Raw genomic sequence first — 17,109 nt, forward strand, 5'->3', positions numbered from 1 at the left:
CTTTGTTCCAGCCTCTGTTCTACCTTCACAAGGCATCAAAACCAGCAGTGAGGAGGCTGTGGAGGCTGAGAGGCTCTTGGGGAGCTCTGGAGGTCACAGTGGCACCGTGGCATCTCAGTGCTGTGCTGGGACATTCGGGGTGTGACACTTTGGGGTTGGTGGTGGGGTTTGGCCGGCGCAGCTCTGCGAGTGCATTCCCACTCCGGTGTCTCTGCAGTGTGGGGCTGATCTGAAGGGGGACATGGGGGAGCTCAGCCCCCTTGGATCCCGTCCCCTCCCGAGCGTGGTGCATCCACCCTGCTGGATCTCGGCCATGACCTGGTGGTTTGGTCTCTTTGTCAGTTACAAAGTGCAGTCTCACAGAACATGATTTGCCGCTGGCAGGCTTCTAAATGCATGTGTTTGCTTTTGATTATGTCTGTTGTTTTTTGGGTTTTGTTTTTTTTTTTTTTTTAATTAATTTTCCAAGGATCAATGTGGTAATGCATATAAAAATTACAATATGTAAAACAAAGTATAAAAGCATACAAGGAATTCCAAACACATAACATACTGTGCCTTGGAGCTTATGAGATCCATACAGTGCTTATTGTATTATGGGAACACTCTGACCCCAAGACCCGTCGGAAAGGCTTGTTAGAAGAGCAGGACTAAGCCATGTGCCTTATGAGCTGTAGGATGCCCAGAAGGAAAACTAGTGAATATAAAAGCAGAACTGTTGCAGGAGAACTCAGAATGGTCTGTGGGATATCGGGGGACTTTCCATGGCTTTGTAGCAATTTCTGCAGAGGATATAAACTTCTGCTCCCGCAAATGTTGTTCTCCCAATAATTAACACTTAATGTTAAGTCTTTCCAGTGAGGTTCTCTGGATTTCCATGGGGTAATGATTACTCCTTTTCCCCCCCCCCAAATATAATTCATCTGTCAGCTCCAGTAAGTGGGAACATTGAAATAGTTAGAGAAAGCTCACATCCTAGCTGCTGTAACTGCCCATGTGCTCTACAGGTTGCCACCAGATGAGAGGCAGAGCATCAGAGCTGAAACCACCCTGAAAAGGAGTTCTGGCTTACTTTTGCCTTAGGATAGGGCTCTTGGCTTCTCATGCTGCCCTGTCTGTGGATCAGGAGGAGGACAGGTTGGGATTTTGATGGGACCCTATCCCTGCAGACCAGAACATGGGGAAAGCCTCTGCACTCAAGTTTGGGTGAAGACTGCATGCTGGAAACTCTTTTCAGGAGCTTGGAGGCATCTATAGGTTCTCCACCTGGAAAGTGACAACCCCAAGACCTCATTCTAGGGACCAAGAGTCACTGCCTGTGCTGTGCCTTGAATCCCACCTGGGAATGTCTCCTTTGGCCACAGTGCAGCTGGGAGCTCCCTCTGCTCAGGCCACTGTCCTGAAGGACAGCCTGGCAGGCAGAGCCAAGTGCAACAGGGTGATGCCTTGAGAGGCTACCTAGAACAGAGGCTAGTCAGTGCTAAAGGAATAAAGTAGGGATTTATTAAAAAGGCCTTCAAAGGATAGAGGGCTCTCCCTGCTATCCACGCAGCAGCCGTTCACAGCTCTGTAATGATCTGTAATTGTTTGTGTGCAGGCAGCTAAAAATCACCCTGATAGGTCCCACATTGCAGACACTTCAGAGAGGAACTGCTGTAGCCCCACGGGTAGCGCTGAAAATATGTATGTTTTTCTGTTTAATGTTAAAACTCAGGTTTGGTATGAAAAACTCGGTGTCACCTTCCTGAAGCTTCGTGCTCATGCACAGAACTACTTCTTATTTATGTGCAAAACTTGAACCTGACTGAGAGATAATCACAAGAGATGGCTCATAAAGGAAATAGAGCATCTGTTTCTTTGTTACATTTTTTTTTTCTGTGTTCCTGGTGCTCTTAACAAGACTGGAACTTTGGATACTTGCATTTTCTCTGTAATTGAAATAATTTGAACATTAAGACAGTGCAGGGAAAAAAAGCAAGCAGCAGAGGTTAGGGAAAAAGCTCAGCTAGGGTTGTGTAATGAGAGGAAAATGATAGTTTAAAAATCTCTATAGTCTGACCTATACTCAGAATAAAAACCTGCTCTTATCACTTGTACTTGTACTTGTACCACTTATCACTGGGCTCGGTATCACTGCTGTACTGAAGTACATGACTTAATAGGCGTCTCCTACCTTAAGATATTTACTTTTATTTAAGTGTTATCTTCATTCCATATTGCCTTCACTTGTGCTGGCTGCTGTGGGGTTCTTGCATGTTCTCCACGTAACATTTGTGTGCCCTGAAGTCAAACCTTGTTTCCATTCTGAAACGCTTTTCTTGCGCGCAGAAATACGCATGAGCTGGAATTCATTCTCTCCTGGGAGATTTTAGAAAGAAAGATACTTCAGGCAGCTCTGGGCATGAAATCTTATCCATTTATGTGCCCCTGCCCTTCTTCTGTCCCTGCTCACATCTGCAAAGACAATGGATGCTGCTGCTGGACAGCGAGCCCTCGGGAGGAGCGGGGTGGAAAAGCGAGCGAGCCTTGTGGCACATCAGTGGGGCTTTGTCACCGTGTGGGTTTCGTGTGTTCCCATTCCTCTGCTTGGAGCCTTGCTTTTGCTTTGATGAAACATTTCGGGTCTGGGTTTTGGTTTTGGATATTTTATGATGCCAGTTGACAAAGCTGCCCTGCTCGCAAAGGTCTTGGAATGTTTTGGAGGGATGTCATGAATCGAAAGCAAAGCAGAGCGTGGGTAAAACTGGACTGGGAGTGTGTGATGGGCTGTAAACTGGATGGCTGATGTTGGGGAGAGGAGCCTGCCCAGAGCTGGGGGAACACCCAGAAATATTTCTATTCAAGCTTCATGAAATTTAAGTTTAAACCAAATTAAAAACCATGTTCTTTTCCCTTCTATTCTGCCTTTTCCTTTCTTTCTCCACCAATCTGAATAAAACTTTCTCTTTCATTTGCTTGCAGTGTTTTGTTGGGGTTTTTTTTGTGGTTTTTTTTTTTTTTTTTGTATTTCAAGGGTTTTGAGTTGTTGCCTTTTTAATTTATAGGTTTTTTTTTTTTTCCACTGTGAAATCATTTGTCTTGCTTGTTCTTAAATCTGTGTTCAAATGTTAGCTTCTTATTTTGAAGGTTGTGATTAGAGTGTGAGTCCTTATTTTCTTCCTGGAATCCTTTCTCATTTTACAGTTTCTATAACTGATGTGACAAATCTTTGCTGCCTTACCATACATTATACTGTGGTTAAGTGTCTCTGTCCCTCCCTTAATTAAATCCAGTGGTTTACTTTTGATTCAGATCCGATTAATGAACTATAATAGCTGGCTCTTGACTTAATAGAACTGGTCAAAACTTTTCCAAACTGCCCACACAATGTAAATCCCATCTGAAAATTAGCTTTTTTTCTGACCTGGAATGAATGCAAATATGCGCAAGCATTCCTGCAAACTGGAAATCTAAAATATGTTGTGGTTGTAAATATTGATGAAAAAATACCAATCTTGAAACTCCTACGTAGGCATTTCATTCTCAACTCTGATTTTTTTTTTCAATTTAATTTAATTTAATTTAATTTAATGTTTGGATTTTTTTTTTAACTTAATTCGGCTTTTTTAATTTTCAATGTGGCATTCCAAGAGGAGCTGCCTAGCAGTGCCCCAGCAATAGTTACAGGCACTGGGACAGACATTGTGCAGTGAGGAGAACAGATTGCAGTGTCTGCAAGTGTGGATCTGCCTCGCTGCAAGAGGAAAAAAGAATAGGGTGTTTCATGCTGAATCATTTAGGAGCACTTGAAAATGCTTTGGTGCACTTGTGTATGACACCAGGACCTGCAAGTTATGGGGAAAGGTAGAAATAACACAGGAAAACGCAAATGTGGAAACAGGAAACGTGGTCCCAGCATGGAAGGCTGGGATTTGGCAATGAAATTCCCAGATTTTCCAGCACTGGGTTCCTGAGAGGAGAATGCACGTTTCGACCTCTCTGCGAGGCACATTTGCACACCGCTCAGCTTTTGAGAACGCCTCGTGTAAGAAAATTTTTCTGATTAAAAGAACCTTGATGAAAGACTTCTGACCTACCTAAAAAGCTTTAGAGCTGTTTCCCTCTCCTCACCGTTTCTGCTGACTCCAGTCACTCATGCTGTCAACACTGTTTAGGAATACCATTTTTCAGGAATACCATTTTTCAGGAATACCATTTTTCAGGGTTCAGGGTTGTTTCCTGATAAGGAAACATTGTCAGAGAAGAAGGAACACGGTGCTGACATGCTGGAGGCAGCCCAGAGCGCTGTGAGCAAGATGACATTGGCAGGCAGGCTGGGTTTAGGTGTGTGCAGCCCCTCCTTAGCAGCATATGGCAAGACACAAGGATTGACCAACCCCGTGCTACTCTGCATTAATATCCTGCTATTATTTTTTTTTTTCCCCTGCTGCCCACGTCGCTCCTGTTGACATTTGGATCTCGCGCCGCTCCAGAGGTGCGGCGACAGGAGATCCCAAAATTCCACGGCTCCCTGTGGCAGGTCCTGCTTTGCTGTCACCTCCACGCAGCTCTGTCCTGGAAAAAGGGGGTGACTGACATCCCTGCTCCGTGGCAGCCCAGGCTGGGGTGCTTGAGGCAGCGGTGACCCAGCCATGAGTCACCCAGCACGGACACTTTCCGTCCCCCAGCCCGGCTATTTTTGGGTTTTGGGCTCAGTAATTACGAGGTGAGCTGTGAATCACTGGCGTCTCGCTTTACGCCGGGAGGAAACCAGGCAAATTGTGCTAACGTGCTTGGCAGGGGGAATTCTTGTTCTCCGGTGTTCTACAGACTTTGGCCCTTCTCCTCGCTCCCCAGAGGGATGTGCTCACCCTTCCTCATGTGTAGCTGTCACGCAGGACCCAGCAAGGGCCAGACTCGCGTTCCCTCCAGCCGGGTGTTGTGTTCTGGGCAGAAATGATGCTTCAGAGGCTTGGATAGGATTCTGAAGGGGTCCCAAAGGCTTTGATTGATTTGTTCATATGCTCTGCATAGACAGGGTTTAGATTAGAAAATGGCATGAAGTGGGTAACTCCAAAGGAGGCCGTGTTGTCTTTGGGCTCTCCAGCAGCTGGTCTTGCAGCGTTTGTGGCATTTGGAGGGACGTTTGTGCCCTGAGGCTCTGTTTGCTGTGTTGTGTGGTGCACAGCAGCACAGCTATGTCGAAACTTGCCAGCAGAGCCAGGGGGAAATAGCTGACCCTTTTTGAGAAGGGTTTGGTGATGAGTCAAGAGAGGGACACACAGGGGTTTTCTTCTTCTTTATAGGGGATGGACCCTGGGACAGTGTTAAACCCTCCAGCGGGGAGAAATGTGTGCAGGGAGTTCTGCACAAGCAGCAATTCAATTCCATCCCTTTGCTCCATTGCTTCCCACCACCTGAGCTGATAGATTCACCTGTAGCCCTGCTTTGATTCATTCCTACATGCCTTTGTTTTCCTTGCACATTCCTGCCTCTGCCAGCCCCTTTCCAGCTCAGCTTTACAACTCAGCATTCCTGGTAAAAACCGGTTCCAAACACTTCCTCTTGGAAATGGAAAAACCAAGGGTGTGTTCTTGCACCCAGGGATCCCCAGGCTGGAAAGGAGCCTTCATCAGGATCCTCAGGGGATCATCAGGCTGTTGGAGGAGGATTAGGGATGGAGGCACTGTAAACCTGAAGGAATTTGAAAACCATGCTTTAATTTAAGAGGAATGTCCTTTTGTTCTCAAATGGATGGGCCTTGCTCCGAAGGTGTACAGGTGCAGTAACTGGTACCAGATGGGCTGTGAAAAGCAACACAAACAAGTGGTGAGGACAGCAATTGCAGACTCTAATTTCCTTGTCAGCCTGTGCCTAACATACCCCCTGGAGAAGAGGGGGATAAGAGGAGCTGTCATATTTGTACATGGCAAAAGGAGTAACTGTTTAGAGGTTGTTCTCCATCTGTACATAGCAGGTCAAGCCCTGGCACTCTCAGTGGTGACACTGTCACCTGGGCCAAGATGTAAGTGATGAACTTAGAATATGATTCACTAGCTTGTGAACTTCTATGGATTCAGAGATCAATGCACTTTAATGCTGACATGAATATTGGCTCAGGTTCCCCCAGGGTAATGTGGATTTTTTGGTGGCACCCCACACATGCTGGCATGATGCAGATGTGGTGATTAATTTCTGAGTAAATGCAAACCAGGTGAAAAAGAATATGTGCTCTTATGGGTGGTTGTTCAACACCTTGCTGGGCTCAGCAAGGCAAGGAGGATGCTGCAGAGGGCACAGCTGCTCCTCACTAGCAGTGTCCAAAAGTGTGCTCTTACCCCAGAGAGCTGTGTTACGTCCCGGTCAGAGCAGTCCTTGGAAATCTGAAGCAGTGAGAACAGGGCTTTGTGATTCTTTGCCATCAGAAGAGATTTCCGGGATTTTCAGGAGTGGGGAGATGCATTTTGGGCTTTTTTTTTTTTTTTTTTTTTTTGCTGCTTTTTAGAGATAAGGAAGCTGAGACCTGGGGTAGCTTAAGAGATCCGGCACAAGTCTTATACAGTGGAATTAAAAAATAAATACTTGGGATCAGTGCACTTTCCATCTCCTCTTTATGTGGGGACTAACAGAGTGTGGTTAACCTGTGGGGTTAAAACTGTGCAAGCCCCTTTCTAAACCCTTTCCCTCTTGAAACCATTGAGGTCGTTCACCCCGTGGCTGCGGATTTCTCGTGGCTTTCTCACTTTTCACATCCCCAATTGTCTCTCCTAGATGATCAGCTGAACTCAGAAGAGAAGAAGAAAAGAAAGCAGAGGAGGAACAGGACTACCTTCAACAGCAGCCAGCTGCAGGCACTAGAGAGGGTCTTCGAGAGGACACACTACCCCGACGCCTTCGTACGGGAAGACCTCGCACGCAGAGTCAACCTCACTGAGGCCAGAGTTCAGGTAATGCCACGGCTCACACCCGGCACACCTCACCTGGGGGATCATCAGGGCTCTCCAGAGAGGCAGCAGAAGTCCTTGAGGTCTGTGTGGCACACAAGGGTCACCAAGCTCCTGCCTTGAGGGAGACTGCCAGGCCTGACCTGCCACCCCGTTCACCAGCTGCCCACTCAGGTGCGTCCATATGGCCAAGATGTTGGATGCTCAGGCTGCTGATGTTGCCTCGAGCTCTCAGCTTGCAGGCCTGCACCTTCTGCAGGTCGAAGCAGACCGTGGAACACGGCGTGTTGGGCAGCACTGCCAGACCTTGCTGCCATCGCCCGTGTCCCTCAGGCAGCCCCTCACCCAAGGGCTTGGCCAGAGCAGGCACCAGGATTATGCCACCCCTCGAGTTCCCAGGTGTTGGAACTCAAAATGTCTCTCAGACATTTTTAGAGGTTCCAGGCCTTGGTCAGAAGCATTTTAGACCCTGGCAGGCAGCTGAAAAACAGCTGTGATTTTGAGTTTGAGCCATGGAGTGAGTTACCAACTTTGGAGGTGGAACAAGCAGTCACGAAGGGTTAGATAGGATAGTAAAAGTAGTTACAAAACAGAGGGGAATTTTTTTTAGTATTGTACAGGGGGTTTTAACACTTGTACAGGGGGGTTTTTACTTTGTACATGGGGGTCAGAAGTTCTAGGATGGAGGAAAGTGGGCTGATCCTGTTCTTCCTCCTTCTTTTTCCTTGCCTCCATGTTTTTGGTGATGTTGGCACTCACAGATTGGTTTAGAGTAGAAAAGCACTTTGTAATATAGGTAGTAGGTTTTGGGGGAAAACCATAAACATGTAACACGTAATATATCATATAAAAGAGAGCAGCAGCCCTGGGCGGGGGGAGAGAAGAAGAAGACAGCAGACAGAGAGGATGTCAGGGTGTGTGTGTGCCTCTGCCTGAGCTGCTGAGCAAACCACAGCAGCCTGAGAAGAAAATCTTTTAGATAACTCACAATAAACTGCCTTGAGACCGAACAGCAAGAGCCTGTGCAGTTTTTCTTTGGAAGCACGGGTTGGAGGAGGAATTTCCCCACCACATGGGACCCCAGAGCAAGGGGGGGGCTCCCACACCCAGGGGCAGCCAGGGAAGCAGGCAGCTCTCCCAGAGCCCGCAGGACACGGTGCCACGGGGGTGGGCGAGCGGCAGAGCCGGTTGTGACGGCTGGTGGCCCCGCTGTCCCCGCTGCAGGTGTGGTTCCAGAACCGGAGAGCCAAGTTCCGCCGGAACGAGAGGGCCATGCTGGCCAGCAAGAACGCCTCTCTGCTCAAATCCTACTCAGGGGACGTGACGGCCGTGGAGCAGCCCATAGTACCTCGCCCCGCCCCGAGACCCACCGACTATCTCTCCTGGGGGACCGCCTCGCCCTACAGGTGAGTGGGGGACCGTGCTGACCATCCCAAAAGTGGCCCTCAGACAGCTCTGATGCAGCCACGGCTGGAGGATCCAGCACTCTGACCATCCACTGCTTTAACTCACCTGTTCCCTCCCCATCTCCTCGCTTGTTTTACACTGTGGTCCCAGCTCGGAGTCACTGTGTCTTTCTGGCAGCTTCTTTTCTGGGGGGGCTCTCTCTGCAAATTCAGGGAATTTTGAAAGATGTTCAGGTAGACATACATGGAAACAGAAGGTTTTCCCCAGTGCCTCTGGTTTATAGCGAGGAGGAAACCTTTCCGTGGGACAGAGATCCAGGAGAGGGAGGCTCAGCCAGCAGACAGTGTCCAGAAGAGGGAGTTCTGTGTCTGTCCCGTGGCACTCACTGCTTGGGATGCCAGCAAGGGCTGGGAGCTCACTGCATCCCTGTGGAGCAGAGCTCTCAGCACTGGGCTGGGGAGAGCTCTGGGCACTTTCTTCCTATTGCCTGAGCACAGTCTGTGTGTGAATGTTGCACTGTGGCTTGCCTGCATGGAGGGCCAGGTGACAGACTGGTGCTCAGTGTCCAGCTCCCGTGGTCGGTGCTGCTTAAGGGATGGCAGGAAAGGAGCATGGCTGTGGCAAGCCCAGCCTCAGAGGATCTGGGATGTCCATGCACATCACAGGCCTCCCTGTCCTCTCTGTGCCATTCCTGGCTCTGCAGGAGCTGGGTGTGGGCTCAAGATCCACAGGATGTGTTGGTTTGTGGGGAGCCAGCTGGCTCACAGGCAGTTAAAAATGAGGTTGGCGGGTGTTTTTTAGCACAGTGGCTTCATTGTTGGTCGGGACCATGAAGCCTTTGGCTGGATTTCTTCCTGTTCATCTGGCTTGGTCACTGCCAGCTTCCCACTGCCTGCCAGGAGTCTTGCACAGGACCTGTCTTGCTGGGTCACCTTGACCCTCTTTTTGCTCCAAGCTTTGTTTGCACAGTAAGAGCTGCAAACACATGGTCTGGTCATCCTGCTCGTTCTGTGGGGTCCTCCTCATCCACCCTGTATGTCCAGAAGAACAAGCCACAGACCCACCCACTCCTGGTATGGAAAAGGATGCTTTTGGTGGCCACCAGCTTCATCTTAGAAATGGCCCTTATCCTTTGGATTTTTTTTTTTTTTTTGAGGGCTGCTCTCTGTGAAAATCCCTCTTTTAGGGATTAAGGCTTCCTCCCTGTGCAGTGTTGCTTGGTGTAGCATTCTGGGGAGGTGGGCTCAGGGGAGGGAAGCGAGTTCCTTCCCCAGCCCAGTGAGACTGCACTGGTCACAGTACCAGACCCCTGTTCAATGCTCATGGCTTATTTCTACCTCTCACACTCCTGAGAAGAGATTCTCCCTCCCGAGCTGATGTTTACACACGGAGCTTCATAATCACTGCTAGGAGAAGGCCCTGCAAAGGTAACTCCCAAGGGTGCCCTGGGAAGGGCTGTCTGAGGTCACTTGGAGCACCTGGGATGTGCTAACCTGGGGAAGGGACAGCCTTAGGGATGGTTTTCCAGCCCCTCAGCTCCAGGCTGTGCCTATCCACAGAGACACACCTTCCCCTTGCCTTGTCTGCAGCCAAGATGTTTCAGCAAAGGCAAAGCAGGCTGGAGTGGCACCCTCCCACTGTCCTGCACTGGCAGAGGAGCACAAAGCAGCTGCTGCCCACACTGTGGGGTGCACAGGATCCTCAGGCACTCCCTGCTCCCCAGGGTTTCTGATCCTACTCATCATCTCTTGGCAATCACATTCACCTGAAAGGGACAGGTTCATTAAAGCTTTGCAGTAAAGTCATGTAAATATTCCAATAGTGAAACCCTCCAGCCATGTGGAGTGTTTGCATGGCCCCCTGATCCCTCCCCATCTTTCCAGTGATTTATTAAAAAAAATGGATATTGATCTAGTACTGATATTCAACTGTGACAGACAAAAACTCTCTAACAGTATAAAGTTAGAAAGTGTGTGTTTACTGTGTGTAGGATCACTCCCAAATCCACACTGCAGCTTCCAAGTGATTACAGAGTCTTTTTATCCATACAAGTATTGAATACCCAAAATACAAATACATTTCATCATTTTGGTACATCCCATTCCTCTCTTTGTATGCTGATCACTCCAGAAGCCATTCAGCATGCGTGGTTTGTCCCTTGAAATGGGTCGGTGTCCCTTTCATGGGGAGGGGTCCCAAAATGAGGAAGTCAATGAAGTGTTCCTCCTTCTGGCCTTTCTACCTTTTCAATGCAAATATGACAAATGAATCTTGGTAGAACTCCCATTCCTTGTCTTCAATTGGTTTCAGAACAGAGAAGGCCCACAATTATCTGATGTTCCTAAAAGCTGTTTGTCAGTCTCTATATTCTTCATTATAAACCCAGCTAACTAAACATTATGCTAACAAGCAATCAGTTATTAGTTAACTACTAACTCTTAACTTCATCAAGGACTACTCATTTATTATTATTATTTTAATTAATTCTAATAAGGCTTAGTTCTAACTAAAATCTTAAATTCCTTAAAGTTTATGTTTCACCAGCAGTGCTGTAGCAGCCCCTGATTAGCAGCCACTCCTGGGGAGGACCTGGAGCAGCGTGGCCAGGGCTGGTTTTACTCTCAGATCTGGAAAAAGTTTTCAATCCATGTGTTTATTCTCCAAATACATTCAGCCACAGGTCAACCAAAGCTATTTGCAGATCTCTGTCACGCAGACAGCCAAGAAGATACCGTGCTTTTTTTGAAGTTGAGAAATGTTTTACTTAGGCATTTTTTAGCATAGGTTCTTAAGAAAATAAGACTGGCAGCCTGCACTTCCCACTCCAGCAACCTTTGGCTCCACGGGCCACTGAAAACCTTATTTGAAAGAAGGATTTTAGGCCTCAGAAACACGATGCTCCTCTGTGTTTCGTGAAAGCAGACAGCTGAGTGGAGGAAGGAGATTTTTCTCTCCCTGAATGGGGTAGAGGGAGGGGGCAGCAGGGTGACTTCAACCCTTATTAGACTCTGGAGAGTCTCTGGAGCAAGCCTCAAGCTGTTCTGGTGTTTGGACACAGCCTTCTTGTGCACTGCTCCTGCTGGAATAACTTGATGAAAGAAAGCACTTCTAATCCCTGGTTTAGCAGGGATTTCACTGGGCATCAGTAAGTGAAATCATCTTCCCCACACCTCTGGGGAGCTGGGAGCCTGAGGCTCCCAGGAGTTTCAGCCCAGACTTGGCCAGCAGCCTGGCTTGAATGGGGACAGTTTACAGCCCTGACTGAAAACCCCTGTTTTAATCTAGTTCAGAGTAGCCTTAAAGGTCTCCAAACTTCTTCCAGCTCAAAAACATGGGAGAGATGCACCCTGTGGAAGCTGATGGGCATGGGGGCTTAGGTAGCCACCACGTTTAGACCTTGTGGAGCTTTGCACCCTCCTGCAGGCAGCACCTGGGGGTGAGGAGAGCAACCTGCCCAGCCATGGAGAGGAAATGAGGGGGTGCAGCTGGTTGAGAAGAGCTCCAGAAACACACATCCACGTGTTCTGGATGCTGCTGAAATGCTGACATTCCCTGGTCTGGATCTGCTGCAGACTGAGGATTCACACAGCACTGGGTGGCAGATAAACTCCTGGGAGGTCAGAACTTTGGGGTGAGCAGGCACAGCTCCAGCCTCCAGCCTGGATCTGTGCAGCAGGTGTCTGTGTCCTTGCAGGGATATTTGCTGTTGCAAAGGCATTTCCAGTTGTGGAGTTCAGTGCTGGAATTATTTTTTTTTTTTTTTTTTTTTTTAAGACAGAAAAAGGAAAACACAAAAAGGCAAAAAACCCCAACCCATCTTGGTTTTGGTGGTTTTTTTTTGTCTGTGGATGGAGCAGAGCATTTCCCAGAGCCTCAGCTGTGAGCCACCAGGCAGGCAGATGGGAAAGGTCAGCACCAGAGCTGAGCTGGCCTCCAGCAGAGCATTTGGGCTTTCCTCCTGAACATTCTCTGCTAAATGGATACCTCTAGTTCATGTGGTGCTTCTCAACTGGCTTTGGTCTGTGGACCCATGTAAAAGGAAATGCAGCAAATACTTTGCTGGGTTTTGGGGAGTTGGCAGGGGGAGCTGCTTTTCACAGAAACCCATGGGACACATGGATTAAACAAGTTTTCTAGTGGTCAGGAAAGCAGCTTTGCAGATTTTTTTGGTAGCATAAGAAAGGAGCTGGAGATCTTTGTTCAGCCTCTGCTGTCAGAAGTGAGGTTTTTCATGAATAAAGTTTGAAGGGAGAAAAAGTGGTTTATGTTTTGGGTTTTTTCCTTCAGCATTTAGGACATGTTCTTTATAATCAGCTGAAGTTTTGAGGGGGGGAATAATGTGGAAATTTTCATTCCAAAAGGCTGAAATGAGAAAACATCCCAACTGTTGAAATGGGTTTTTCCCAGAATGTTTCTTTAATGTAACATGTGTTTCAGAAGTGACGTGATTTCACAGGCTGTAAAACCAGAAATTGGTCTCATCAAAAAGACATTGCTTCCAGTGGGAATACTTTTAAGGACAATGGTCTAACTGGCAGGCTGACCTCATTGCAAACCTTTTTTTGGGTTAGAAAATAGGAAGTGGAATTTTTTCCTGTTGACTTCAGCCAGTTTTGGTGCTGGGTAAATGAACAGCAGGGGAAAGATTTACTGGGGTGTTAAATAAGGGGAGTGGTAATTCGTAATTCCCTGCTGATACCACACCAGGAGTACATCCCACAGGTATGGAAAAAACCAGGGTTTGGGCTCTGCTGTGGTTTGGAGGCCATGTCTGACGTGATGTTTCTCTTTCCATCCCTCAGTGCCATGGCCACCTACTCTGCCACGTGTACCAACACCAGCCCGGCGCAGGGCATGAACATGGCCAACAGTATTGCCAACCTGAGACTGAAGGCAAAGGAATATAGTTTACAGAGGAATCAGGTGCCCACAGTCAATTAACGACTGGGGCAGCTGCCTTGCAGAAGGAGAAAACACAACAGCACCCGTCCTGCTTCGCAACCTGTCTGTGCTGAAAGAATAAAAAAAGAGAAAAAGAGAACACCAAAAAAAAACCACAATAAAAATAAAAGAGAAAAAAAAGAAAAAATAATAATAAATAAAAAAAAAAAAGCCAACCCTCACCTAGAACTGAACACGGGGAGCAAACTGAACCTGTGAGTGATAAGGTTCCTCCTTCCTTTTGGGATAATGCCACCATTTTTTTTTATTCTTGTTATCGTCGGGTTTATTGCTTCTGCTCAATATACTACGAGCTTCTTCAGTAAAGGACAGTCTCACCCTTGCTGGTTTCCATTTTTTTACTGCAAAAAGAAACCTCTGCCAATCTCAGCCCACGGACGAGTGCCACCACCAGCACGCTGAGGTGCAAAGCTTGCTCATCCCCCCGCTGCCCCAGCTCACCCTAGGAGGAGAATTTGTTTGGTCACCAATTTCCATGATATCCACCCGACCCTCATCCCTCCAGTCCCTTGTGCCACAGAGGCAGCACATTCCTATCAGTCTGCCAGAAGCCCATTTAATGCAGCGAGATGGATTCCTGCTGTCTGAATTGCCTGGAAAAGCTCCTTGGGCTCTGCAGAGCTCCATTGTCTTGCTGAGTACTCCCAGCACTGCTGCCTCAAGAAGCCAAAGAAGAGAGCAAAGCCAGCGTGGGTGTGTGAGCAGGGGGAGTGTAGCAGGGGGATCTCTCTGTAGTGCCAAGAACAGGACTGTCAGGACACTCCTTTCTATGCCTTACAGTTTGTGCCACAGGGAAAGGCGTTGTCCAGATGCGTTTGTTTTATATATACTGTATATATTTATATATATAAGATAATACATGCAAGCTTGGTTGGTGTTTTTTATTAAACAAAATAAAACCCGTTGAAAACGCTCGGGATGTTTGTGCTGCATCCAGGTGGAGCTGTGCATTGAAATTCCAGCCACAGCCCCTCTCAGCCTTGGCAGAGCTCTTCCCTGCAGCCTTGGGCAGCTCTGGGAAAGGCAGCTCATGTCCTCCCGTGAGAAACCCCAAAGAAGAGGTGCTGGAGGGAGCCACGCTCCTCTCTGCAGATTTTCCCCATGGGCAGCTGCACAGAACACAACGAGGAGCTCCTCTGCAGCCAGACTGGTTCATGTGGCTTTTGGGAACACGCAGGGATATCCCCAGGGAAAGTCCCTCTGGGCACGAGTGATGTCTCATCAGAGAGCATCCCACCAAAGATCCCTTAACACTGCTCACTCAGGCTTGTCCTATAGTCTTAACCATTTCCCCTACCTGCTGTCTTCCCTCTGGGCTCTGGAGACCTAATTAGGACCTAATTAATTTATCTCCATGAAGAATAGAGGAGATGCAGCCCAAAAGGCATTTCTTCCACGCAAACATCCTGGGGAAATTAGGATCTTTCTCCTTGCTGGTGATGCCTGTCTCTCCTGCCTGGGGGAGGAGGGGGTTGATTTATGACAAACAGCACTTGTGTCCAAACTGAGATGGACAATGCCATGGAAAAGCCCTGAAGGCAGCAGAGATACTCCATGCTCCAGGCTGCACCATCAGGGAAGGAGAATAAAGCTGAGCCATGAGAAATTCTTCTGGTAGAGTGGCTTAGATCTGCAGCCTGGTGTTTGCTGCAGGCACACTGGGCATATGTAGATGTCTGACAGTGGGCTTTGATTGTCTAAAACAGCATGTTGCAGGAAATAAGGAATAAATCTCTTTAAAGTATAGGTGAAAATTAAACTGGCAGAAGATGAATGGAAATCCAGCCAAAATATTTGAGCTAGCACAAAATAAAAGGCCCTGAATCCAAACTGGAGTAAGTTGTGCCTGTGATTGTATGCATTGCTGCTGGATTTTCTTTTCCCTCCCTGTATGGGTATTTTTGAGGAAAAAACTCTAATTGTGAAAAGGACAAAAAGCTGAAAGTCACAGGCAGAACAGGGAAAGGGAGGCAGGGCGAGTACTGTGCTTTAAGAAATCCATCATGTTCTGTTTGATCCCCTTTTTTGGCCACCTGCAGTCTGGAGAACCTCACACGTGTAAACCAAAATATTTCTATCCTGCACAGTGCAGGTCCAGCTCCTAGAGCCAAGTGATCATGTTGGAAATCTCGGGCTGCACTTAGAAACTCACTCCTGCTTCCTGTGCCTCCACAAGCACACAAACTGTTGAAGAATGTGGTCAGAGAGGACACAGTGCCTTTGAGTAGCACCACTCAAAGGCTGAACTGGTCGTTGAGTACCTTAAGCTGGTGCCCTCCACTCCCCTTGCCTTGCTGCCCTCCTCCAGAGCCCACCACCATCCCAGCAGTGCCAGCAGCCTGGGTGAATTCCCCCGTGCTGGCCTGAGAGCTCACCCTGGAGTTTCAGCTCTTCCCCTCAGTCTTTGCTAGGCTTTTCTGCAGTAGAAAAACCACCTTGAGCAGCTTTTGTTGCTGTCTGTGTAGGGACACCACTTTCTGAGGTTATCACGGGGCAGTTCAGGGAGCATGAAGCTCCTGGTGCCCCGTGACCCAGCCGTGGACTCAGATCTCCATCCCCACGCTGTGATGGTCACATCAAGGGGCTCACAAATGCCAGTGCAAGCCCTTGTTCAGCCTCCTCCCTTTATCTGGGTTGTCTGGCATGGGGCTGCTCCTGCAGGGAGGCTCTGGGAGGTTCTGCACCTCCAGTTTGAGCTGGGTCTTGCCTTGGGTCGGGCTGCTTGGTCAGCGGTGCCACCACAGCTGACTGGGTATCAGTCAGCTCTGGTAAAACCTTTACATCCCCTTTGGTGACCCAATATTGCTTTGTTTACATGGATTTACTAACCAGAGTCCAGCTGGATGAACAGACATCTTCTGGTGTTTGTTTCTGAATTGCTGATGACCTCAGCCAAAAGACAGCGACTTGTCGTCGCTCAAGCCAAAGTGAAATTTAAGAACTGTGTATGTTTAATCTGTATTTTATTAAACCATGTAAATATATGTGCAAATCAAGGGCCTTATCCCCAAAGAGTGCAGTTCTCCAGGGTTTCAGTAGATTTCCAGTTGTATTGCTGGGAAGTTGCCATGGTTACCACAGTTATCATTAAGTTTGGGTACCATTCAGGGGAGAAAATGTGTCTTAATGCATTTTCCTCTTGCCTACTCTGTATGAGCACTGTTTTCTCGGGCTCTCCCTTTCTCAGCAGAGAAATAGGTGACTGGTTCCCTCAAAGTGGGAATTCTGTGCATGGCAGGGATGGATGATTGAAGAGGCTGCCATGAAGCCACGGGATTTCCAGATGGAAGTGTATCCTGTAAATTATCTCTTGCTTTCTGATGTAAAATGTACAGTGTTTGCACTAGAATAGAAATGATCATTTTCAATAAAAGGGGGAAGAGACTCCTCAAGCCTTTCTATAAGCTGCCACATGTGTGTCACGAGTTGCTGCCCTGAGGTGTCCTACAGCGCTGGCTGGGGCTGGGAATCCTCTGGAGCCTCAAAGTGGGAACAGGAGCCCGTGGAGCTGGGCTTGGGGTCAGGCAGCTGCAAGTTCAGCAGCAGTGTAAGGCAGGAAACATCCACAAAGCCTTCTCCTAGAAGAGGTGGAGTTCAGGAGTGGAGACACACCCGTGGCTTTGCCCCAGCTCCCTGCGCCCCACCAGGCTGGTGAGACACCAGGTGGGGCTGAACGTGGGGCAGAAGGGGAGCAGAGAAGGGAGGTGAAGGAGGGATGGACATCCCCCTGTGGGTGCTGGGGATGGGTGACCAGCAGGGAAGGAGGGGAGGAGGGAAAGCAACAAACGAAGAGGGGAAAAGTTGAGTCCCCTCCCTG

At 48.2% G+C, this 17,109-nt stretch overlaps 1 protein-coding gene across 1 annotated transcript in view; it reads left to right on the forward strand.

Annotated features, from left to right (window-relative positions):
* Positions 1-14,205, forward strand: part of PRRX1 (paired related homeobox 1) — a 38,085-nt gene extending 23,880 nt beyond the window's left edge. The window contains exons 2-4 of the mRNA XM_021545810.3: positions 6,751-6,926; positions 8,148-8,329; positions 13,133-14,205. Of these exons, the coding sequence (XP_021401485.1) occupies positions 6,751-6,926; positions 8,148-8,329; positions 13,133-13,271 (497 nt within the window). The 3' untranslated portion in view covers positions 13,272-14,205. The remainder of the gene's footprint in view (positions 1-6,750; positions 6,927-8,147; positions 8,330-13,132) is intronic.
* Positions 14,206-17,109: the final 2,904 nt, after the last annotated feature.

The sequence above is a fragment of the Lonchura striata genome, chromosome 8 (assembly GCF_050655825.1).
Source record: "Lonchura striata isolate lonStrDom1 chromosome 8, ASM5065582v1, whole genome shotgun sequence".
Taxonomy (NCBI): domain Eukaryota; kingdom Metazoa; phylum Chordata; class Aves; order Passeriformes; family Estrildidae; genus Lonchura; species Lonchura striata.